Raw genomic sequence first — 25,238 nt, forward strand, 5'->3', positions numbered from 1 at the left:
CTAGATTTACTCATCCATGAAACTTTTCTGACCAAAAGCAGAACTCTCAACTCATAAACACTCTTTAAACACATAGTAATAAGCCCATATTCCTGAAGACTTGGGAAAGGGTCTGGAAACTAGAAAATTCTTCCAATCATAATTATTCTCAAATACAGTTAAAAGAAATGGCTCCGCTCAGGCAATGTCATAAGCATAAAAAACATTAGGTAATTTAGAGTTTTTTGCTGTTACCCTCAGAAGGAACCTTATTTCTTTGAGATGTCAAGCAACAATCAGAAAAGAGTACTTCTCTTTGGCGCCTTACAATAAAGAATACGAAACACCTTCTCTTAAAATTGTTGTCCCATGCATATCAATCAGGTAGCTTCACCTAAAAAATGCTGTTGTTGCATTAAATTCTTTTTTACTCAGATCAAATTTTGGTAACTGAATTCCATGTTTTTGTTACTCTCCGCACATATATGAAAATACCTACATTATAGGTTGTGTGTCTGGAAATCTGGAGGTGTCCCTCAGTTAACTGCTTTTTTATAACCTTCATCAAGTATTCTATCAAAGGATCATTCCATTTTTTATTTACAACTAAAGGTATCACTTACCAGAACTGGCAAATGTGGTTGCTCGGTGAGCTACTGCAATTTCACATACAAAACAGGCAAATATGCCATGCTAATATTCTGTTTCCTTCTTTGGAAAACTCAGCAAGTCAGTTAAAAGCTCCTCTTTGTGAGATAAAAGACATTATGCAAAAGACCACCAAAGTTTAAACATATTCATAGCTTTCTCCCATGAATGAGTGAAACGAAAGATGTGACTTAGGCAACATCTGCATTCTTCTCTAAATTCATATTGCCAGTTAGGTCTCCAGTGCCTATGGTACAGCTAAAATTCATTGTAGGAGCATTGATCCAAACATAAAAACAACAGTGAGAGAAGCTTCATTTCATATACATTTAGCATCTGACATCTTTCCTCATTTGTGCATTAATCAGTAGCAGACATATCTGAGCATCCTGCTACAGGAGGTGATTTGACTTTCACAAATTTCCCTAAGAGCAGAAACATCATCAGGAACAATTTCAAGGAAATAATTATGGTCTAGACAGATTTATGACTTCTAAAGACCTAATCCAAAGCACATGAATGTCAGTGGAAGGACTCCCATTGACATCAAAGGCCTTTGGATCAATCCCCAACTGCTGTGGGAATAAATTCAGAGCAATAACGATGGTGGACTAAATGCACACTTGCAGTTGAAATGTTATCACCCAGACCTTTTTATTCCTCAAATCAGATTAAAAAGTCATTTTCTGCTATTTCACAATTACTTCCAGATGCACATCATCTCAAAGGGCATTTTCATCCATCTGTATGAACCAACGTGCACAGAGATAGAGAAGTTCTACACTGCCTGAACTAATAATACAAATGAAAACCACAAGGGAAAATAATTTTGGAGATGATGAAGTTCATGTTTTAAATGCAGAGTGAGAAACCTTGGGCTTCATTTGTTCCTTCTAACTACTTTGGGATAGAGCTGCCAGGCCCACCACTTTATTTACTGCCACGGTAGATTTCTTCTTTTCCAGTATTTTTCTCTAGTCCCCTGAACGAAACAAAAGAATACACCTAAATCAGCATTGACTCAAACTTGGCAGCCTAAAAACTGTCAGAAATGTCAACTTCATATACTCTCTGCTTAATAACAGTTCTGCTGTCCCTTCTGTCCTCTGAAATGTCTATTTACATGTTAAATAATTTGAAGCATCACTCTTCTCTGACCATGTTAATCTGGTTTCATTCCCTTAGCAGTCAATAACATTTTAGACTGTAAAATGAAATGCCAACGTCATGTGTGAGTGGCAACCCATTCAAGGTTTTACACAGTCAAACTCAACTCTGAGATGTGACTGATCAGTCATCAACATCATGTGTTAACTCTGAAGTGCATGCTATGGGAATCACGCATCTTTTATTCACTCCCCTAGCACTCCCCTAGCACTCCCCCAACACTTTGGGTAGGCAGGTTCAGTTACCAGGTACTCATTGTGATATGAGCATGTTACGGACTAGTTAAACTCTGCCTTACCAAATTAGTTTCAGGAAGGTTAAGAACTTTCTTTAGGGAATTGTATGTAACACTTTTTTGTCAAATAACACACATTTCCTAGCATAATTCCATCTTTCCATTCCTAATGAATATCTGACCTATTACCTCTGTAACAGGGTCTCTGTACCCTTCTCTGCACTTCAGGAAACAAGACTTTTTTTCTCCTTCTTCAGTTACTATGTGCAGGAAACCAGATTATTAGTGACTGGGTAATGCTACTACCTAGATTCAAAAAATAACAAGGTAGAGAACAATTAATTGTTGGATTTTTTTTTTTTAAATGTATTATGTTGATCAGTGGTTATTAAGAGGATCTGAATGGGAAGGGAATTCCGGTTGAAACAGGAAGGCAATATTGATAAAAAGTATCCAAGGAATTAAAATGGTTCACAGCCCAATTTTCTGGACTACACTTGCAATGGAAACAGTGCTTTAGGCATGTCCTACCCACCACCTGCGTCACAAAGAGGTATTTTTAACCTGGGTTTCCTCAAGAATCAAAGCTTATGTGAACAGATTGTGTACATGTGTGCAACTTTCATTCCCTCTCGCCATGTCTAATAACTTGGGACTCTCTTGGCCAATTCAGTCCAATCTGCAGAAGGGCAAATGTCACAAAGTCATTAAATTCTTACAAGCTTTGTGGAAATAGGTGTCCAGACAGAGGGGGAATCCTATTATTACCCTAAGTCAGGGGCATCAAAAAATCACTCTGTCATTCATCCTTCAGCTGCAAGTACACAGGAGACTACTTTTTAATCTGGTGGTGTTCCAATATTTTCTTCCATGAAAAATTAACCTTGTATTTTAATACACCAGACACTAGTCAGCCTCTCAGCTTACTCTAAAACATTTTTTCAAGACACACCAAAAGCAGCAACATACTTTAGTCATGATTTGGCACCATCTTTTAGATGAGTTCACACTTCAGTGCATTTTGTTATCAGAAGCGCATGAGAACATTGCACCTGGAATATACAGACTGAAAAAGTATGAGCACTTCAATTTAAATTTACTAAATTCATTAGTCTGACACCAGTAAACAAGTATTCCATCAATTCTCAACGGTAGAAGGCAACCCATGGGAATATGTGCAAAACCCCTTATGCATTAAAATACATGTAAATTATGTTAATAGGGAACTGTCCAAGCAAAAAAACCCCAACCAATTAGTCGGGGAAATAACACATTTAAGAAAGTTAAATTATCAAGATTATAATTTCAGGGATATGAACTACTCCAGCACCAAACCATGACATTACTACCATATTTTTTTCCCCGCTTTACATCTTATTGGTGTGAATATACACAGTAGATAACACCATAGCCTTGAACGAGGTAAAGATGAGAAAGTACCTTTACTGGTAATACTGAACTTCACTACCAGGAAAATTTTGTCTTGCCTTTACATGCACCTTTAATGTCGTTCCTCTCCCCACCACTTCCACCCCAGCTCTTAACAGTTTTTAATGCCTTTTCAACATGTTCAAGGCAAAATTCAGTTTGGCCAGCTGTAGGCCACTTCAAGTCACAGGAGATGACAGAGAACGACACACTACTTTTACAGCTGAATAGTTTAGACAATTTGCTGGATTTTAAAAGGGTGCATTAGTTTTACCGGGGTGCGTCAGGTAAGATGAGACAGTCCTCTTTTCCCTATGAATGTATTACAAATTTAACCAGACGTCTCCTAGGTCAATGATTCAAAGCAAACTTACACACTACAAAACAACAGCATAAACAGATAAACATATACATAAACCAATATATTAAGTATACTTTTCTTCAACATCAACAAATTGTGGTATTATTTTTACAATGAAAATATGGGGGAAAATTTCAGTATCAGCTTTTAAAAAATTATTTAGAATACCAATATAACTCATTTGAGAGATGCAAATGTACATGACTTTGAAAGCAATGTTTCGTATTAAATGCATTCCTTCAGAGCAAGAGAAAGCATTTGCTTCTAATGTTGCTTCCCCCGACATTTCACATCAATTAAAATAAAGTCAGAGAAAACATTCTGGTTTTTAGTTCCACATCCAAGGAGCATAATACTGACACATCAGGCAATGCAGTTACTTTGCGAAAACATGTCTTCAGCCAGAATGGCAAAGGCAAGGTTTATAGCACGATGGTAGGAAACGTACTATTCTTTTCCCCTTTCCTTCAGACTACAGCCATTGGGGTGCTGGTGACTGCTAGGGCAGAGGAAGGCATACAAGCAACTACCAGGACTACTGCTCCCGTGAACATTGCTTTAACATCAGTGGACTGAATATCATTAAGTAAAATATTTTCCTCATAAGCTAGGTGAACTCCTTCCCCATTTTGTTATTACTGTCCAGGAAATTTATGAGACCATTGCTCTCCTCTTCCTCGTTCCACATTTCTGCAGTACATTAGGATATTTCTGAGCCTTTCAAGACTCTCCCTTGACTCAAATCCCAGCAATACATGCTTGTGGTACATAAATATTTGTTTATGCAAATATATTTTAATTCAAACATTTAATCTTGCCAGGTAAACATAAGAAAGATAATGCTGATGTACTTTTCACAGAAGACTTAGCTCACGGTTTTAATTTCCTGTTTTTATTAGCTTACCTCACTTGACGAAAATATTAACACATCTTGAGAAGTACATTTTATTTTCTGGTTTCTCAAGAAAATGCTTTGTTGCTACCACCTCATTAAAGGCATCAGCTTTTAGCTGGAACAAGTTTTAAACTGAAAGGAGCGATTGAAAAAATGGTGCTGATGTGCCACCACAATACTTTAGATATGAGCAACCAATATATAAAGTTGTTTTTATGCTGAATATCAATATGCAATTAGAAGGAGACAATGTAAGTAGTGCTGGGCCTCTGCTGAGTACTCTTTCAGCATTTGTAAGCTCCCTTCTTGTTTACGTTGCTGGAGTCTATCAAACAACTCTCATGTTGACACACTCAAGTAACCAAAATGAACGGCTATAAATACATTCAAAGCAAGAGATAACAATAAGCAGAACAACTAGGTCCTCATTTGAAGATGAAACAGCATTTTTGAGTGAGCAGTATGTGATTAACCCACTGTATGTAGGGTCAATATGATTTATTCTCATAGCAATGCAGCCAGTCTTAGCCCTGGGCCTCACTTGCTATCAAAGACATGAGCCTTCCTCAAATCAACCCTTCCCTATCTCTAGCTAACACTCTGAGCTCTTACTTAGGAAAATTAACTATCATGTCCTTCATTTAAATTGTTTCCACCCCGACTTATAAAGAACCGTTAGCATAACAGACAGTTTAACCAAGTGTGCTTCCTAGTCTCCAGTCCATCTATCTGTCACCTACAATGTTCCAGCAGCCTAAAAGCAGATTTTGAAAACCAGAGATGGGGGAAAAAAAGGAGTGCTTATTTTGTCTAAATTCTGAGTATTGCTAGAACAGTACTCTCTTGGCCCAATACCAAAGAATAAAAAGCAGTAGCCCATTACATTTTAAGACAATCAAGTGGTTCAAATTAGAAGGACAGTACTGGCTTCAGTTCAAACATTTAATAGAAATGCCACATTTCATTAAAAAAGCCACTTTGCATGGAGGGACGAACCTCTTACCTTTTGTAGCTATTCGAACACACTGAGTTTTGGTCTCCTGTTGAGGAGGGAAAAGAAAAGAGTCAGATCAGGTTGCTTCTTCTTGCCCTCTCTGGTCCATAAATTCCTCCTAGATCTGCTGATCAGCTGGGGCAACCCAACAAGGTGGCTCAGGGCTTAGCACGGGAGGAGGCTGGGTGATGTTGCCTTTACAAAAGCTGGATGAAACCTAGACATTGGTCTGTACTACTCAGGACAATGATAGGGAGAAAAGGTGCAGGACAGCCCAAACGTAGCAAAATTTCAGATTATTCCAATCAAATGGGAATCACGCCATAAGAATACAGAGAGAGGTTGCAGTGCAAGAAAAGGGGAGGACTGGTGCTCCTATTTACGTTCTGGCACAGAAATCCTGAGCCAGTGTTGACCTCCAACACTGCCATGCAGTAACGAAGGTACACTTGCTCTCCAAATTGATGTCTTACTGCATCCTGACAGTCTTGAACAGAGTAACCTGAAGTACACCAGCAAGGTGCTCCCTGACGCTTCTGAGTGCAGAATGAGCACAGAAGCAGCCCAGGTATCCCTTCACATACGACATAGTTTATCTACAACCTATATGATCTGCCCAGGAAAGACAGTGATTTGACAGCCATGTGCTTCAGAAGCTGCATATGCAAAGACAATTTGTATGTATTTTACTTTTTTTCTCTCCCTTCAGAAGGTTGGTCAGCAATTGAAAAAAAAGAATAGAGAAATGACTTGGTTATGCACAGTTTGGACAATTTGAACAGATGAGGGTCAGTCATAAATGGGTTTTCTGACGTTTTTGTACAATGTGCAGTCATTTTAAAGGCAAACATAATGAAATAGCATAAGGTTGCATGAGAGGATGCAGCTGCTGTTGTATTAGATCACTCTAAACAGTATTAGCATGTAATTAGAAAATATAATAATGACAGTTTCATTCTGTAAAATATGCTGCTGCTAGTCCTGCACCCCCCAGCACTCCTTCCCTGAATATATCCCCTGGGATCTCTCTCCTCTTGATCATTCCTGGGCAACAGGTAAAATATGCTGATGCTGTTTCATAAACACAGCTTGTAAAGAACGAGCAAAACTGCGAGTTGGGGCTTACCTTAAGTGTTCCATAAAGACAAATTTTCAATCTAAATGAAAGCCCGGCAAAGTTTATCCATATAATCTTACCTAATTAGCATTCTCCCCAGTTACTGGATTTACTTGTCCACTTCTGTTCAAAATGTCTGTGAGGATCACAGAGTAACCCTCACCCCAACCCTATAGTGTGTTTCAAAGCACACTTTACTTCCCCTCGACTATTTTGGTGATCCCACTAGTTTATAGTAAAGCACCTGTTTAAATATTCTGCAGCTCAGAGGTTATCTTACAATCGCTAGATCTCTATCCCTGCAGAATGCAGTGCAATCCCCCAAACCTCCCCCCAAATCCCTCTAGGAACAGAAATCTGATCCAAGGTTTTAAATCATACCAGAGAAAAACATTTTACGATTAAACTCTCTGACAAACTGAAATCAAGTTCAAGTTTAATAAAAAACTAATGTGTTCTTCGCTTATGTTCTACTTATCTGTCAAAATGTAAAAGCCAAAATAAAGATCTATTTTTGTATTTAATATTTTATTTTCTCTTTCCCTCTCATTTATTTCTTGGGCAATGAAACAAATTTCCTTACAATTTAGTCTGCTGGAAGCCAATGAAAGCAAAGGGAATTATTTGTAGGAGATGAGGGAAATATGGATGAGTGTCTAGCAGTTACCTTCTATTTTGCTTTGATAGCTTCATACAAGTCTATAGATAAGAATTAAAAAGAGGTAATGGTCTCTTCCATCAGAAAAAGCATCCAGTTCTCAAGCAGCTCCAGTACAGTTTCATTAGCTCCTGCTTTGTCCCCATTCTGACTTGGTGCATATGCAATTTTCATAACCATAGGTAGAAGGTGAGATTTTCTTCAAAAGACTCCGAGGCAAGGCTGCCTGATGGCTAAGATTTGTTTAGTCACCACAGAGATCCAAACGTAAGGAAGGGTAAACATAGCTTCTGCTCCTTTCCGATGGCTCTGGTGCATCTCAGCGGCTATCAATCTAGCTGTCCTTCCAAGTTCCTTTCTGACCTGCCTGGACACTTCATATGGAGACTCCTATGGACATATTACTGCAACTTCCTTCAGTTTTCTGAACTATAAATCAAAATTTTAAATTTTTAAATATCTGAAGCTTCTGTGTCTACCACGTCTTCCCTCCTCACCACTCACTTTCCCCTCCCTCATTTTCATTTCTGAGAAGAAAAACCATCAAGAGCAACAGCACGGGGCTTGCAGAGCCACAGTTGTTCCTCGCACCTGGAACCTCCCTCCCTGGCGCTTTTCCCCCTTCCGTTAGCATAGTCAGCCAGCAGCAGTTCTCAGCGACAGAGTTAAAAATGAAGCACCAAGGAAGTAATGAAGGTGAGCAACAGCCATATTCAGCAGTGGAGCAAGCCTGAAGTACATCTTTTCAGAAAGGCTCTCGAAAACACACCGTGCGCCTGGGGTTGCTTTTGCTCAAGCAAATTTTTACTTTTTATTTGACATTCAGTGCGAGAGTCTCAAAAAGTTTGTAACGTTTTATTAGCCCACTGTTTATCCTGCTGTAATTTAATCTTCTAAAGTGCGCAAGCACTGAGAATTGGGGAAAGGGCTGTGGATGTTATTTACCATGGAGGCAGAGTCACAGCACTGAAATTACTTCGCTCAGATGATTACTACGAGATGTATTAAACTCTTGTCTCGTAGCAGTTACTATGACACAAGGGTGGTGTGAAATGTGAATGGCACACTGCCATGCTGCTACAGCACGGAAAGGATTACAGCAGTGCCCCTGCCAACACCTACTATGTCCAACTTCGACAGTCCTAATTGTCACCATGAGCATGTCTTTGACTTCTTCCATGAGAAAGGGGCGGTTGGTACTTACCTTCTCAACACTGCTCATGGCTTGGAAATAGATGTTGTAGCCTTTCCGAGGAGCCAGCGGCGGGTTCCAGAAGCCCTGGTAAGTCCTGTTGTCACCCACGGTAAAGGGGGCTGGCTCTGGCAGGTTTCCTGGGGGCAGCTCAGCAGCAAAGTAGTAGGGTGACCCTCCACTAAGAGCGGTCTGGTAGGTGACGGGGATTTGGTAGCACTCCATAGCACCCGTTTCTCGCTTTGTTCGGTGCGGGTGCAGCTCCTCAACAACAATCTGGTAGGCACTAGCGAGACAGAGGAAAAACAGCATAACTTTAAGGTCACCTGCTAGGGTGAAATGTCAAGTCTCATAAAAATATTAGCCCAATTGCTTTGTGTAAACTGAATAAGAAAAGAGGGAAAGACAGCAGATGCATGGAAACCAAGAAGAAACAAAGGATTGAAATAGAGCAATGCTATCTAATTCAGCCATTGGAAATAAGCAGCATCCATTCTTTTCAAGAAAAAAAACAACAGAAATCTATACACAACCTTTGAACAATGATTTTTTTTTTTTTTAATTTTTTTAGGGCTTTTTTCTTTTGAAGAAACACAGGACTCAATCTGACTTGAAACTACAATAGATTAAACTCTTGGCTAATCGGAAGCATCCGAAGTTAGCATTTTCCTTTGAAATTATATTAGAGAAAGCTGAGCTTCAAGGCCCAACATAATGACTGCCTCAAGGCTGTGCTTGAAGCACCAATTTGCAGTTGTCATATCATTAGAGACAGAATGTGCTGACAGGCTTCTCCACCTCTTGACCTTGCTGTGGCTTCTATCTTGGCTCAGAGCTATGCAGATCTAAAGTACAAGTGACATGCTGTAATACAAGCACAGATGGACAGAAATCTGTCCATTCCACCAAAATAGACTGCCTCATTCCTCTACAGTTGTCAATGATAAAACGTTACAAATTGATGAAGCAGATGGCATTCGGCCTATTAAAACGCCATCCCAAACTCCCAATACCTCTCTTGAAATGGTCCACGGCTTGGTCACTTTTCAAAATCACCTGCTCAAAATAGAACAGGTAATTATAATTCTTCTTTCTCTTTTAGGGGAACTACCTAACTGCAGGATGTTACCAAGTCATTATCAGCTTTCTCTGCTGTGCAGAGGTACAGAGCTTACACACTGTGAGCAGGAGGCAATGCTTCAGTCTATAAGAAAAAAAGTGGGTTTTGGGTTTTAAGAACTATACGTATGCACACACACATATACACACGGGTATACATGCACACAATTTCTCATTTATGCGCAGATACATTTGAGGACCTTATGAAACATTAGTAAGAAAATATGCCTAAGCATGTAGACAAGACCTGAAGCTATTCAATTAAACTCACAGAATTGCCTGTCTTGGTTTTGTTTTAAAGCTTTCTAAACAGAAAAAGTAAAATTGAACAGAGTTCTCGTAGCGCCACTGCATTGCTGCAGGGACTCCGAAAGGCAAAGACAATCCTCCTCATTTCAGAACTTATGGGGCAGCATTAAATTATTTTGTCAATTTTCTCGGCTACTACAGCCCAGAAAACCCAATAACTGTAGTGGCAGAGATGAAGTATGACACTGGGGAATGGAAGAAAGGAGAGAAGAAAAAATAAGAAATTCGTTTCATGTTGGTCTTGAGCTGGAAGAAGTAGTTAGCATCCCCTTTTCCTAACACCTAAAAAATGAAGGAGGAAAGCCTCTTCCCTTTCAAAGTGACCAAGAGGAATATAAAAAGTCACCTCATTTTTGAAACTCTAGGTAAAAAGAAAAATGTAAATGAAAAAAAAGGATGAGTTACTTCCAGGGATCTCTGTTTCTCATAAACTGTCTGTGAACTGAACTCGGTTATAAATCACCTTCTGTGGTAAACTCTGTGTATTAACCATGTCCAGCTAATGCGGCTGGCACCGACAAATCACTTCCACAGGAGCCCTGCGCACCCAGAATCTTTCTTTGTGCTTCAAAATAAATGTCTGAGCAAACAACCCGAAAAGCCTCGCTATTTTACAAACTTGACAGGATGTAAAATATTCAAAATAATTTTTTAATATTTTGTCTGAAGGGAAGAAATTACTACCGGCCTTCATCCCCTCCCCGGCTTGGCCCTGCGCCCAGGCGGGGTGAAAACCACCGCTCCCGAACCGGGCAGCCAGCCGGCTGGAGAGTACTGGAAACGCAGGCACCGCCTCGCTGCACCCTCCCTTCTGGAGCCTTCTTTCGTGAGCTGCCAACCGGCCCGGACCGACACAAATTCATCTCTCCCACGTGCCAGGAGAGGTGGGAACTTGTCCTCTGCAACGCCTTGCCAAGCTGGGAGGAGAAAGCCAGCAGGGAGAGCGGCAGGATGGGGCAGCGTCTGCACAAGATGGAGGCAACCGTCCCCTGGAACGGCCCGGTTTGCCTGGAGCCAAGATCTACCGTAGTCATCAAATTAAACCCCTTTCTCCTCTCCCTGCTCCTGCCCTGCCATTCTACAGAATGAGGGGCCAATGAGGTATCTTTTTTGTAGAGGCACGTGTCCTTTTTAAGAGTCAAAGTCTCTTTGGAGACCAAAACAAACCAAAAATCAAAGATGAAGGACATGAGAGTTAAATAGTAGCAAAGTCTCTTAATGGCATTCTCTAAAAACATGCAGTAAGTTCTGAATGTGATATAAAAGGTATGGTAAAATTTTAAGCGTGAGATCACAGTAAAATGTGACGGTTCTGAAAAATTTTTCAAATAAAAGTAATTTACATAAAATATGCTTCCAAAAATAATGCTTTTTGGGTGCCTACAGCTGAAAATCTACAAAATGTGGAAAATAAGAAATAGATATGCACATTGTAGCCATCTGCTTTTGTAAAATTACTGTTAGTTAAAGAAAGAATAGCAAATGACAGAAAGTCTTTAAAATTTCCAATGAGGCCTTATTTATTTATTTTTAAATTTTCACAAAGTATTTTTTAAATAAAAGATGTGCCTATCCTCTTTGGAGAAAGGGGATCTGGCAGTATTTTTCATGCAACATTATAGGCTAACAAGACACGAAGGAATACAGTCGTTTACCTCTGGGCCCTTTGTGATGCCATCTGTTTAAACCCATTTGCTAAACACTATAGTGGCCCCAAAGCAGCACTGTTACTCTGTGTACACATAACAGTGTTTGGAAAGGACACCCTGCTGTAAGGTGTGAAGAAAGAAGCCGAAGTTAACTTTGCAACTTGAAAAGCAGGGTGTTCACTGGCTGCAAATGTCGTCTGATATCAGGCTGTAAGTGAAAGTTTAAAGGCTATGTACTCTGCTTACCCTTGCATTTTTACATATTACTAATCCTAGCTCCAATTATCTTACGTTTTCTACATATTTTTTGTGTTATGGTGGGAATTCAATTATTGAGAGAGCTGTCTTGTGACTGGAGCTGAGGGAATTCCTACAATAGCATTTTTTTTTTCCAGTCTTCCCATACAGCAAAGAGGAATAAAAGAAATAAAGAGAGAGGTGTGTGAAGTCTAGATGACAATATTCCTTCTCCCCAATGCCTAAATAAATTCTGAGCTATTCTGAAGAGTAATACAAATTTCAGAACCTGCTACATAAATTGTCAGGATTATAAAGGCCAAATAGGTGTCTGAGACAGCTAGGTAAGCAGAGAAAGTGTTGAAGATATTGCAGGTGAAGCGCTTCTCAGTTGAGATTTTGCATGAAGAAATTATTTTTCATGTCAAAAAACTCCCCCCACCCCCAGAAAACCTGCACAGTATCTCCCTATTGACAATTACAAACAGTCAAACGAGGGCCCCACCAACAGATCTTCCTTTCCACCCCTCCCTAAAAATTCAGGCTCCCAAAGAGATATGGCAGTGATGAACATGTTGTTCATACTTCAGCCCTATTCTGACTAGGCTTTAATACCAGCTAGAGGTCTCTTTCTACATGTCTCGTGGAGACAGAGCATCCTCTCCTTTGACAGTTGCCAGACTGATTGAAAGTCCAAGTTACAACCCCAGCTCTTGGAATTCCTGACTGACAACTAAGTTTCAGCTGCTCCCTGCCATGGTGCACTTCATTAGTCTTGTTGCAAAATGAAAACATCCTGATTTAGCATATGGAGGTACAAGAAAAACACTTTACCAATCAAATAAAATGAATTTCAGTTGCCTATGCTGATTCTGATACATGCTCTTCATAATCCTCATCTGCAGCAGGATTTGAAAAAAAAAGATGGTTTTGCTGGTGCTCAGTCAGGATCTCTTCAGAAAAACTACATCGACAAATCATATCTTCAAATGAATCACTGAAGCACCACTGATGCTACCAACTGGGATCTCATCCACGAGATTGATGGTGAAATGGTACGCACTTCACAGGGAGCCTGAGCCATCCAGCCTTGCCTCCCTTTGCATTTCTAGTTTGTAATTTGGTTTAAAACTTCAGGAGGCCGTAAAGAATGCTAGGGATTACACGGTAACACTTGACAGGGAAGATACCATTAGAGTCATGTTTAAACCGTGATGACTATGGCACCTAGTGTCTTAAAGAAATGATTGACAGCCGCACATAGATTATACTTGAGTTAAGGAACATCTGTTAACTTGAGTTAAGGAACATCCTCAGCTGATGGAGAAGCTGAGCTACAACAAAATCTGATCGTAATATACTTCTGTTTGTAAAAGCAAGACAGTATCAGACTAAGCTTTTTTTTTTTCTCCTTTTCTAATTTTTTTTTTTTTTTAAACATGGACCTACTGGTATTAAATAAAACGATCTTTTGACCACCTGCAGCTCCAGGGGTTAGAGGACTGGGTGCAAACAAACCTTTTCAAAAAACCAATTGTATTCTTCAGTGTCAGGCTAAAGGACAGCATTTGAGTCCCTTTTACTCAATCACAGCTGCAGGCATGGCAATGCATTTTTTCCCACCTACCTACGTAGTAACACTCCTTATGGCAGCAAGCCAGCTTGTAGTGGAAACACAACTGCAGTGTGGATAGACTGAAGCTTCACTAAAACGCATCATAAAGTTTAGCAAAATGCATTGAATCAATTCAGAATTTCAGTGTGCTACATTTCTCTCCCCTATTAAGAAGCTGCTGAAAAATACCTGACTGCAATATGCGTACCTTCAGGAAAGGGAATGGGACCATGTCTTCTGCATTCCCCTGGAGAATGCTCCTCATTCAGAGTAAGGAATAAAACAAGTGTTTTGTTTTGAAAATAAAGTCCAGCTCTCTGGTTATGGTGGAGGACTTATTTCCTTGGCTTCCTGATGTTAGAAATTTAATGTACTCTCTCAGGTTTTAGAAATTAGTTGAAGTGGAGAGGGAAGAGGGGAGACAGGAATAAAGGTGTATGCTTTTTTGAGAACATACGCAAACACCAGTTGTTAATACTCTATCAAAACTACCCCATCAAACTATCTATTAACGTTTAGTACACAGATCCTTTTTGCCACCTTCACGGGACAGTGACAAGCTCATGCCATAGGACTGAGGATGCTGTAAGGAAAATTGAGAGAATAAATGCGAGGCGATGTGCTGCAGGTTTGCTCTGCAGTGTTACCTACCTGCGAGGACAGTACAGAGAAACCAGCGCTCCCTGAGCTAGGTACCAGTAATCCTCTAGCCACATCCCAGCACACGACCAGTTTACGAAAGAAACCCCCCAGGAGAGAAACCCAGGATGCGAGACCGACCCCGCTCCGGGTGAGCAGTGGGACCGAGGGCGGGAGCCCGCTGCTGTCTGCAGAAACGTCCCACAGACCAAGCGGTGTAGAGGTGGCAAGATCCCAGCAGTGCCAGCAGGCGCGCGCCGGGCGAGCCGACGCACTAGCCCCCTTGGGGGACCAGGCGCAAGAACTGAAAGGTTTGGCGTGGACTAGATGAGAGAGAGAGCATGTTTCTCAAACAGGGGCAGCTTTGGATACGGCCATCAGCAGGACACCTGGAAGGCTTTACAAGCACCTAGAAAAAGGTGTACAGTGAATTTAAGCACCTGCATAACTTGGGAGCACTTTCAGATCCCAGGTCTGGTTTCTACTGTATCAATTCAACAAAACCCCTATTTTAGGCATCCAAGCCCTGTACTGAATGCAGTCCTGTACATTTTATCATTTTACATGCTCAAAAAAATTCTAGGTTTGCTCCAGGGCAATCTTTCAGAAACTAATGATGTACGGTGTTACAATTTTATTGATGAATATAACACATCAATATCTCCTACAAAGGGGAGGAATCTGGATTGTCTTCTATGACAGAATATAAATAAATAACTTGATCATATCAATCGTTAAGTGTGACTATATGATAAGCATATAAAAATGCTTATAGGTACGTGACTCATCCCCACAATTTCAAGTAAAACATACATTCCTCTTAATAGAAACAGACTTAAGAAATAGTTAATTTTCCTCTACTTCCAGGGCTCAGGCACATTACTCAACACCAGCTGAGCCATGGTAACCGACTTAATGTTAACACAGAATGAAATGCATTAGCCCGTATTTCTCTAAAATGTCACAAGGGTAAGAGCATGAAAAGGTTCTGATGTGCAGTAGCTAATTAACCCCCAATTAGTCAACCCTGTCCCTGAATATTGCTGATGCAGCCACATCAGTAAAACACAAATGGAATCAAATAATATCACAAAATTTTTGCACTAGCAAGTAGAAGCAAAGAGCAGGATGTGGACTAATCTTTGCAAACAGAATTAAATTATCTCTCAATAGAGAGCAGAAAGGAAAAGACCCCTCAAAGTTAACATAAATGAAACATTTTAATATGATTATGGGACACGCCAAATAAAATTTAATAGCTTGTTACATGATTTCTAGTAAGAAGCACTCTGAGAGGAAAAAGGTCAAAGAGTTTGTATTCATCACTATTATTCTCCCATTTCCTCTGAGCTTCCAATTTTCCAATCATATACATAGGCTACAGAATAGCTGATTTGAAGCACTGGAGAGGAAGTGTTATTTTCAAATCCACTTTCTGACAAACACCTTTCAACCTCATATTTCAGAGACACTGTGAGAAAGTAAAATGAAATGATAATGGATAGGAGGTGGTCCTGGGGACCGTAAATCAAACAGGACAGACAGCTGGATGATTCAAGTCATGACTATCTTTTTAAAAACCCTGAAAAAAATCCAAGAATTTTTTCTTTTTAATTACAGACCTATACTGGCAAGCTCAGTCTAGCTAAGAAAAACAATAGTAATGTCAAATCAATACCAGTTGGAAATGAACAGCTCTATGAGCTGCAAGACAGCATATAATCAACTAAAAAAAAAAAATCTCTTGATTTTTTAAAAAAATTAATTTAATGGAAAAAGTTTTGGGTTTTTTTTACCTGATAGGTGCACCTTTGGCCTGTGCTGGTCTCAAGAGTACAGTTATCGTAGTAGCAGTTTCATTGAGAGATGCATCGACTCCTTCGTAGTCCGGTAAAGTGGGAGCTGATTAATGTCGAGTGGGAAGGAAAAGAACGAGAAACATATCAGTGAAAACATTTTGAATTTTCATGAGATTGTGTCTGTTCACAATATAGGACAAAGCCACAATCTTCATCAGCTATGTGAGTCTTTTTTAATGATTTTCCAGTCAGGCACATTCTTTTACTAAAGCATGAATGGGACTTCACCAACAATTGATAACCCCATCCCTAACTGTTCCCCCACAAATCATGATACCCATGAAGCTAAACCAGGTTTATTCAAGGACAGAAACAGAGAGAAGAGGTCCCTGCCAAGAAACCCTAAGACTACAAAATCCCATTTTGGCCTTGCTCTTTCTACCTTACAAACAACTATATTCACCATCTTGCAGACCCAACATCTACCACCCCTCTTTTTCCTCCTCTAACAATTTAAGAACCTTTCACATTTCCTCTTAAACGTCATGGGAAACCATGCCAATACCAACCAAACTGTAGGAAAACTGGGCTTGGATAGATGTGCATCTGTGGACTAGAACTGGATGGGGGAGTCTATTTCCATGCCCATGTTTCCTTCCATTTGTAACAATAGATGGCCAAGCTGCTCATGAATCAGTTTCTGAGCCATGGCAGGTTTCAGACCAGGGTAGTAAGAAAAAACAAAATCAAAGTCAATACTAGAAGCAGTTCAGGAACTGATTCACTAATGGACTGGCTGCTAGGCCTTTGTGGCAGCAATATTTGTTGTGGGTTGGATGGCTGGTGCCGGTGATCACTTCAGCCATCCAACTTTAATCTGCTGCCACAAACCTACTACAGTCCTCACTGGTTGCTGACTTCAGCTCTAGCGCAAGGAAAGAAACAGGATTTTCTGTGACTCAGAAAATAATAGATTTCTACTAAATACTAATCTTTGACAACCTGAAAACAGTCTGCACATTTTTTTAAATATGTGGCTATACTTTTATAAAATTGTAAATGATACTTGTACATTTCAAAATGAACTTTCATAAAAAAGATGTTTTCTAGCAGGATGTCAATCATTTAAGTCATAATAATTTTATGATAATATATCAATAGATAGAAGAGCAATGAAAGATTAAAAGCCTTGCTTAATTAGTCCCAGATTCTAGATGAACACAGAAATTGCTCTTATTTCAAGAAATTTTGTTTTATAGAAATAATGTTCGTTTAAAAATTATTATTTACACCACATTCTCTAGGATCACAGCACTCACTTGTAAGCATGGTTGAAAGGAATTATTTCACTCATTAAAATAAAGCTAGCATTTCCTGAAACGTATGTATTGCTTCACAAAAAGTAACAGTTATGCAGAGTGAAACTAGACAACAGTTCAGCATAAATCAAGATGAAAAAAAACAGGCTGAAATTCAGATACAAAGGGTGTCACAGCCTGCCTGTAAGCTTTCCTGGTATTAACTACGTTTTCATCATTTCATTGCTTATTCCTCAAAATACTGAAACGGCTGGGGGACAAAAATGCTAGCAAGATATTACATAGTTACACCTTTTTCTTCCCCTCCTACAAAGAGAAGACAAATATGTAAGTACTACACCACCATTATCCCTGAAAGTTTATGAACTGGAATTTGTTGTGAGGAAACACAAGGACTTTAAAAGAACCTGAGTAAAATATCAGGCTTCAAAACAACCTAATAGCTAGATAAACAGAACAGAACATGTCATTTGAGGGTTTTTTTGTGGTTTGGTTGGTTTTTTTTGAAGGGATTGGGGTGCTAGTACTTACATGCTGAGATGGAATTCAAGAAATTGTTCCAGTTAACTATGACAACTAGACCATTTCACTTGCTACATAATTCAAGGAGCTCTGCCCTGAATTTTCTCACATTTTGATTTCTGTGCATGTTTTTGGGAACTGGGTGAGGAGACCAGGTGAGTAGTTTCCCACAGAATAGTAGACGCATTCCAAAACATTATTAACCTCCCTTTACAGAGCAATATAAGTTTCATTATGGCAGATAATAAGGAAAATAGCCTGCTTTGTGCTGTTTACATTTCTAAATGACTGACTACTTTGATCTCTGCCAAGCTCTGAAGTTGCCATGTCATAAAATCAACAGTCTCTCTAGATATAGTATTGACTTATCTTCTGCTATCAACTGCATAAGCTGCTATCTTATTTTTTGAGAATACTGAAATTGAAGAAAATGAAAATACTAAAGCATTTCATTTGGCACTACTTTCTTCTGGGGTTTGCAGTGCATTATTAAGGTGAATATCGTCAATCCTGGTGCACTGCAGTAAGTGAATAAAGCCACGAGGAAGCAGACCTATACGGCAAAAGAAATTCACACCTCCTCCCAATTACCCCATTTCTGTTATAGCTGTGGGCTGCTAAGCAGTGTCACCTTGAGTAAGTCACTTAATTTCCCGCATCTGACTTTACTAATCTGCAAAACAAATATAGTGCTTACTGACCTGTGGAGTGCTGAAAGTCTTAATTAGTTAAAGTTTATACAGCACTTCAAAATCTTTAGTTGAAAAGTACAAGATTATACAAAATCAGTTGACAACTACAGGTGTGCAATTTCCACCTCGTGCAAGGATTTATCCCTGAACCTATGCTACTGCTTGGCAAATATGCTCAAAAACATTTTTAGTAATACAGTTTCACAATATGATAGGATTTTTTTGGGGTTTTCTTTCACACTTCCCGATTTTTCAAGTCTTACAAAAAAATGCCCCCCAAAACCTTATATAAACCAGTGAACATGCACACACTCACACTTTTGTTTTTTACCTGAGATGTTGGTTGTTACATTGATCGTGGTTGCTGGTCCAAACCCTTTGATGGTGCTTGCACGTATGAAAAACTGGTAAGTAGTACCAGGATGCAAGTGTGAGAAGACGTGGTGTGTGCTGTTCCACAGCTTCGACACAGTTTGCGGAGGTCCTGCGACTGGAACTGCAGGATCAAACGACCGTATACTGCCATAGCTGACCTGTGAAAACAATTATTTTTGTAACAGTTGTTACAGTTTTTGGCACAGGGGGATTAGGTTAGCTTGGCTGGAAAGGGAATAAAAGGCACATGCTTATCTAGCTACCCAGCTACCTTGGGGATACCATGAGGACTTGATGTGTATTATTGTAGAGTCTGCTTCACTTGAAAGGCTATGCAGGTCTCCTTCATCTCTCTCTCTTTGTGATTTTAGTTCATGTATGGAAAATTTCACTGTTACATTTAAGTTAGGACATTCCCACCATCCTCCCCATCTCCACCAAACCCCTTTATTTTTCACTTTCTGTAATATATTTCCCTCTCCTCTTCTAATAATCATATTTAAATGCTGTCCAAACCAAGATAATATATTTAAAGCCAGTAATGATATATTAATGTACTGGTTTTGACCGGAATAGAGTTAATTTTCTTGATAGCAGCTGGTATGGTGCTGTGGTTTAGATCTGTGATTAAAACACAAAGCTCCCGCTTCTGCCCTTCCGATTCTCCCCCAGTCCCACTGTGGGGGAGTGAGCGAGCGAGCGGCTGACTGGGGCTGAGCTGCCCACCAGGGTTAACCCACACTATTTATAGAACTTTGTTAGCATTAAATAGATAAACAAACAGATTTAAGGGGTTTTGTTTGATTAGTTGATTTGTCTTCCTCCCATAATTGACTAGTACACAAAATTATATCCTCTGTTCCTTTAAAAAAGGAGCGATGGAGAGGATGGTGTTTGCTCTTCAAATCAGCTCATGTTTCCTGCCAACCTCCTGTGGAGGTCCCCAGAAGGGTCATATATTAAATACACTTTAAATAGAATATATATGGAGGTTTCCCTGCAGAGTGATATCTAAAGATCTGACAAAGCTAAAAAACATTGCTCCAAATTTAATAACCATCTTACTTTTCATGTAACATTCTCTTCCAACAAGAAGATTTCATAGATCATGGCTGTCATGGCTTCAGCTGGGATGGAATTAATGTTCCTCCTAGTAGCTGGTATAGGGCTGTGTTTTGGATTTAGTATGAGAATAATGTTGATAGCACACTAATGTTTTAGATGTTGCTAAATAGTGCTCACACTAGTCAAGGACATTTGAGCTTCTCATGCCCTGATAGCTAGAAGCTGGGAGGGGACACAGCCAGGACAGCTGACCCAAAGAGGCCAAAGGGATATTCCATACCATACGACTTCATACACAATATGTAAACTGGGGGGAGTTGGATGGGGGTGCCCTGGCTCTGGGCATCAGTCAGCAGGTGGTGAGTAATTGTATTGTGCATCACTTATTTTGTCTATTCTTTTAGTATTAATTTTTTTATTCTCCTCCCTGTCCTGCCGGGGAGCGGGAGAGGAGTGAGCAAGTGGCTGCGTGGTGCTTAGCTGCTGGCTGGGGTTAAAACATGACAGAAGGGTGTATAGTAATGATACAAGATTTTTAAAACTAGCACCTCCCACGTGGATTGTAATATTGTTGTACTCACATGCCAAAGCCACTTGACAGGGCTGGCCAGCCAACAACATATGCACCATAATTATGATTTTTGAATATCTAATCACTATACAAAATCCAGTATTCTGTAAATGAAAGCAGCATAACTGAATAGCTGCCTACAGAATAAACACCCACCGTCAGCCACCCCTCTTGCTGCACATTCCCAGCTCTATCCTATGCTTGTTAGCTATTTAATGATTACCTCATACTGAGTAATGATGCCATTTGGATCCACAGGTTCCTTCCAGTTAAGGAAGATCTTATCTTCAAAAGGAGTTCCTTTCACTGACTTGGCAGGTATAGGGCCTGGCACTAGAAACAAAATAAAACTTTTAAAAATAGGAAATTCAAAAGACAGTAAAATAAAGAGATGACAGAACATCCTATTAAACTCAAAAGTAAGCGCGGGTCTATTTTTGTTAATATTCATTCGCATGCAAAAGGCAGCGGTAGAGAGTATGAAAAGGCACTTCAAAGTGTATTTTGTCATTTGCAGCACAGACAGAGCATGAAGTTGAAACATTATCCCCACATATGGTTTTCAAAACTTCATGCAAAGTCAGATTGTCTTGTAGTATAGCCAGGGGAAACAGTTCAAGCTATATTGCGACTTCAGGGAACATCACTGAACTCTGTAATAAGCGTTATCTTAGGACAAGGACTACATGGTTTTAAAATCCTTTTAAAAAGAAAAAAATCAAAGGCAAGGAAGAGCATCTGTTATACAGCATCTTCCAAATGAGGGAAATGCCGACAAAACAGTTCTCAGTCACCCCTTCTCATGATTTGGGGTTTTAGAAGAAATCCTCGTTTAAAGAAGGGGCATGGGGCACACACGCCAGCTCAGCTGCTGCTTCCTTCCGCCACTGACGTGCTCGTGCTGCAGAAGGATCAAAAACTGCTAAACTGCTTACTTCAAATCTTTCCAATACGAGACATTTTCAAAGCTTTGAACTGAACCACGCTAAAATGACCCTACTTTCTTACTTTAAGCGGAACCAATATCCCTACTGTAATAACAAGTCTGAAGTGTCACCTCAGGCCTCTGCCCGAGCGATTCACAGTACCTGGTAATCCCACCCACACCAGGCGGCAGCGCTTAGTTATCTCCCATTTCAGCTTACAAGGTATTTTTGCCTACATGTACGTCTCCTTTTTAACCATGGCAGCTCACCTAGATTTGAACCCATACATGCTGAAGGAAGGGGATGAAGATAAGAGGGTGCCTGAAGAAACCCGGAACCCAAAGAAACGCTGCCCCTCTCCTCTCCCCCCTGCAAAAGCCAAAGTTGCCCAAATCTGCAGTCTCTTTCAAACTAAAATGTTACTTCTATTTAATATATTGACACAGATTTCTCTTCCCTTCTTAATCAGCCTATTTTCTTCAATGTAACTTTCAGTGAGCCTCACGCATGACATTTCTCGGGTATTAATTATCAAAGCAGAATGAAGTTTTACAAAGAGTGAAAATAAATTAAAACCTGCTGGATCAAAGGAAATGCCAGGCACTATGCTAGCAGCACCAAGGAGTGAGTGGCCTGTCCCAATGGTGGGATTTATTTCAGTCCACATGGAAGCTATAAATGATGATCTGATCCTTGGTACAAACAATGTAATTTGGCACATTAATAATAAATTAATGGAGTCAAAAAAGCCCACAAGTAAACAGATGAGAGCTTCACAGAAACTGTTCATCCATCTGTCAAGCAAAGACTTAGAAGTAGTTAACTAAAATCATATGTTGCTGCTCTGCTTCAGTGTCCCGATACAGACTGGGCAGTGGATGACGGCTGACATGCCGTGACAGCCCCTGTGTGCTCCAGTAGCATTCAGACACTTGCTGTAGGCACTGCTTTGTTTTTCAGAGGAAAAAATTGGTTTTCTTCTCTACCTCTCAAATGAGGTATGAATATACCCTGACGCACATGACGCTTTCCCTGGAAGATGCGTGCGCGCGTGTGTGCATGTACCTCTGTGTTTGGGAGAGAACACAGGAATGCACCAGGGCAAGCACACAGAATATGAAATTTGACATTAAAACACACTAAAGCATGTGAGGTAAATAGAAAACAGACACAATTGCTCAAAAACCTGCAAAACACTTTCTGCATGGTGCTTTTAAAGAACGTACTTATTCAACTGAAAGTGGGTGCAGGGCTGTAAGTTTTAGGGTTGCTTAAAGCCTCCTGCGTCTTCTGTTTAAATACCCAAGAGGAAGAAGCCTCCAGGCTCATCACATTGCATGATGGTGTTTTCTTCTTCTGCAATATAAAATTCGTTGCTTGTGACAGCAGCAGCAATGTTAAACTGACTGGAACTACATGATCCCAGTTAGTTTCATGCTTCTCTTCCCACTGTCACAAGAAGGGCACAAGAACAGAAGCTACTACAGTGATGAGCAGCTTTCTGGGAATCCCAGTAAAAATAAGGTCAGAACGTAAAAGACAGCAAAAATGTCTAGAAAAAGGAACGGTAATTCCCACAAACCTCACCCACCCCAGCAAATTCACCAAAAATGAAGCGTGGGATCAGATTAAATTATTTGAGACCTCAACTGGAATTAAAACAAAGAAACAAATAAGAGTTCAAATGCCTAGAAAAAGGAATATACATTAATTTTAGTTTGAAGGATGTGTTCTGGTGGGTCTGAAGTTATCTCTTCCCTTCCATTTTTTCAGCTCAACCACAGTAAAAATCTCTTTTATTTGCACAGCTTTATCAAAGGGCAAAGGGAAGCATGGAAAGAGAAAAGCAGGAGCAAGAATTTGCTTAAAGATCAGAGTATCTGTGAGCAGGCCCAGAGATTCATCAGTCAGGTTAGTCAAAATAAAGCCTAAACTTCCACATTTGTGTTTTTATGTCTTTATCCTCAGGTGAGTTATTAGTTACAAAAAGAAATTTTAAAAAGGCTGAAAGTAGTAAAAAAACCCCCTAACCTCAAACTGAAAAACCTCAAAGAAACAAAAAAAGCACCAAAAGAACAACAGCAAGGTAACCTGTTGGTAACACTATTCTGAAGACTCAAACTGCATCTTTCTATGCAGGCAGCCGTTGCTGTCTATTCCCTACGACTCCCAGTAGGACTCCATGGGAAATACCTTAAACTTCACCTTTCTAGAGCAGCATTCCCTTTTATACAATATTTAGCAAGGACTCAGGTGAGAAACAGCCAGGCTAATATCACCCTTGTGCTGCTAACAGCTTTCAGAAGGCTCCTCACAAACAGCCTGAAGGTCTTTCTTCAGGCTTGCGTGTCCATCTCCGGAAGCCCCACGGCTCACCACAGCACCTCTTTGCTGCCTTCTCAACTCCCTTTCTTCGTCCCACATGCGCTCTCGCGCTTCCCCGTGGGCTTACGGACAGTCAATACTAAACCGAAACACTCAAGACTATTACCAGTGTATATTAAGGTGAAATACATTACTTAAGATTCCCTAGCAATGGTCAGGTACCTGAATAATTCAAAAAGTGTAAGTAGGCGCTAGAGGAGCTGGACTCAAACCTTTTGGCCTTCGCACCCTCTCTCTAAAAAGATTCTGGTCCCATTGATTTTCTTTCCATCTGCTGACCTGATGAAGTGTGACCCCACCATCTCTCAGTGACAACAGTAAAGACTTTCTTTTACATGCATTATTCTATGCTAAACTTCCAACAGGTCAAGATTTACGCTTAGCTGAAGAAGTGAAGTCATTTAGGTGGGTTTAACTGTATGGGTTTCAGAAGAGATTTTGAACTTAAGCAAAAACAAAATAGCATTTTTCCTTCCTTCCTTCCATCCATAAAACCCACATGTACATAAAAGTAATGTAAAACAAATTCAAAGGGAATTTCAACAATGGAAACATCACAAGCTCTTCTTTCATGATTTACATGCATCTCCAGAGTCCTTTTAATGAAACTATATATTCCTATAGTGAATAGCTGATAATCTTTTCTTCTAAGTATGTATATCACGTACTTCTTCGTCTTCTAATCTTTGACCATCAAGTACGGGATGGTGGACTTTTATAAATACTATGCATAATAAAAGCACAAACCATCAATCTAACACCAGACCAAGTCATTTTAGAGCCACATATTTGCACTAAATTATGTCACAGTCACAAATAAATTGTTATTCACAAATAGTGTCACTTAAACCTTGTTCTACACTAACTTAACGGGAAATTTATATTACAATACATTCCTTCTGGAAGAACTACGTATTAACTGACACCAACCACTATAAAAATGAATTTATATTGCTTCAGGTTTCCTGCTACAAAATAATGAAAGTGCATGTAAACAGAGTGTTTTTATTATTATTATACTCTGTGAAAGCCATGCAGAGTATTATTATGCTATATGGTAAAGCGTATGTGCAGATAGATATATGCCGGGCTATACTGGGAAAAATTCCTTTGTGGTACTCAAAAAGTAAACTGTATCAGCAGCAAACTTACAGCCTTTCTCTGAAAGTAGAAGCTCATTTTCAGCAGATGATGACAGTCAATCTCTTCTACTGTTTAAATGTTGCAAGCAATTAAAATGGCCCACCTTTGCATTTGCTTGTTCTGCGGGATTTATCATTTTAACTATATGCTTTGTTACAACTTGAGACTAAGGCTTAAACAGAAGCAAATTTTATATAAT

General features: G+C 39.8%; 1 protein-coding gene across 2 annotated transcripts in view; it reads right to left on the bottom strand.

Moving 5' to 3' along the window:
• Positions 1 to 25,238, bottom strand: part of PTPRK (protein tyrosine phosphatase receptor type K) — a gene marked incomplete at its 3' end in the record, with an annotated part of 414,479 nt that overhangs the window by 64,773 nt on the left and 324,468 nt on the right. For both annotated transcript variants that reach the window (XM_081997619.1, XM_081997618.1), the window contains exons 9-13: positions 20,809 to 20,918; positions 18,906 to 19,107; positions 16,039 to 16,144; positions 8,687 to 8,960; positions 5,717 to 5,753 (exon numbers count right to left, since the gene is read on the bottom strand). In XM_081997619.1, coding sequence (XP_081853745.1) covers positions 5,717 to 5,753; positions 8,687 to 8,960; positions 16,039 to 16,144; positions 18,906 to 19,107; positions 20,809 to 20,918 — 729 coding nt within the window. The remainder of the gene's footprint in view (positions 1 to 5,716; positions 5,754 to 8,686; positions 8,961 to 16,038; positions 16,145 to 18,905; positions 19,108 to 20,808; positions 20,919 to 25,238) is intronic.

The sequence above is a fragment of the Phaethon aethereus genome (assembly GCF_964289735.1).
Source record: "Phaethon aethereus genome assembly, chromosome: 3".
In the NCBI taxonomy this organism is placed as follows: Eukaryota; Metazoa; Chordata; class Aves; order Phaethontiformes; family Phaethontidae; genus Phaethon; species Phaethon aethereus.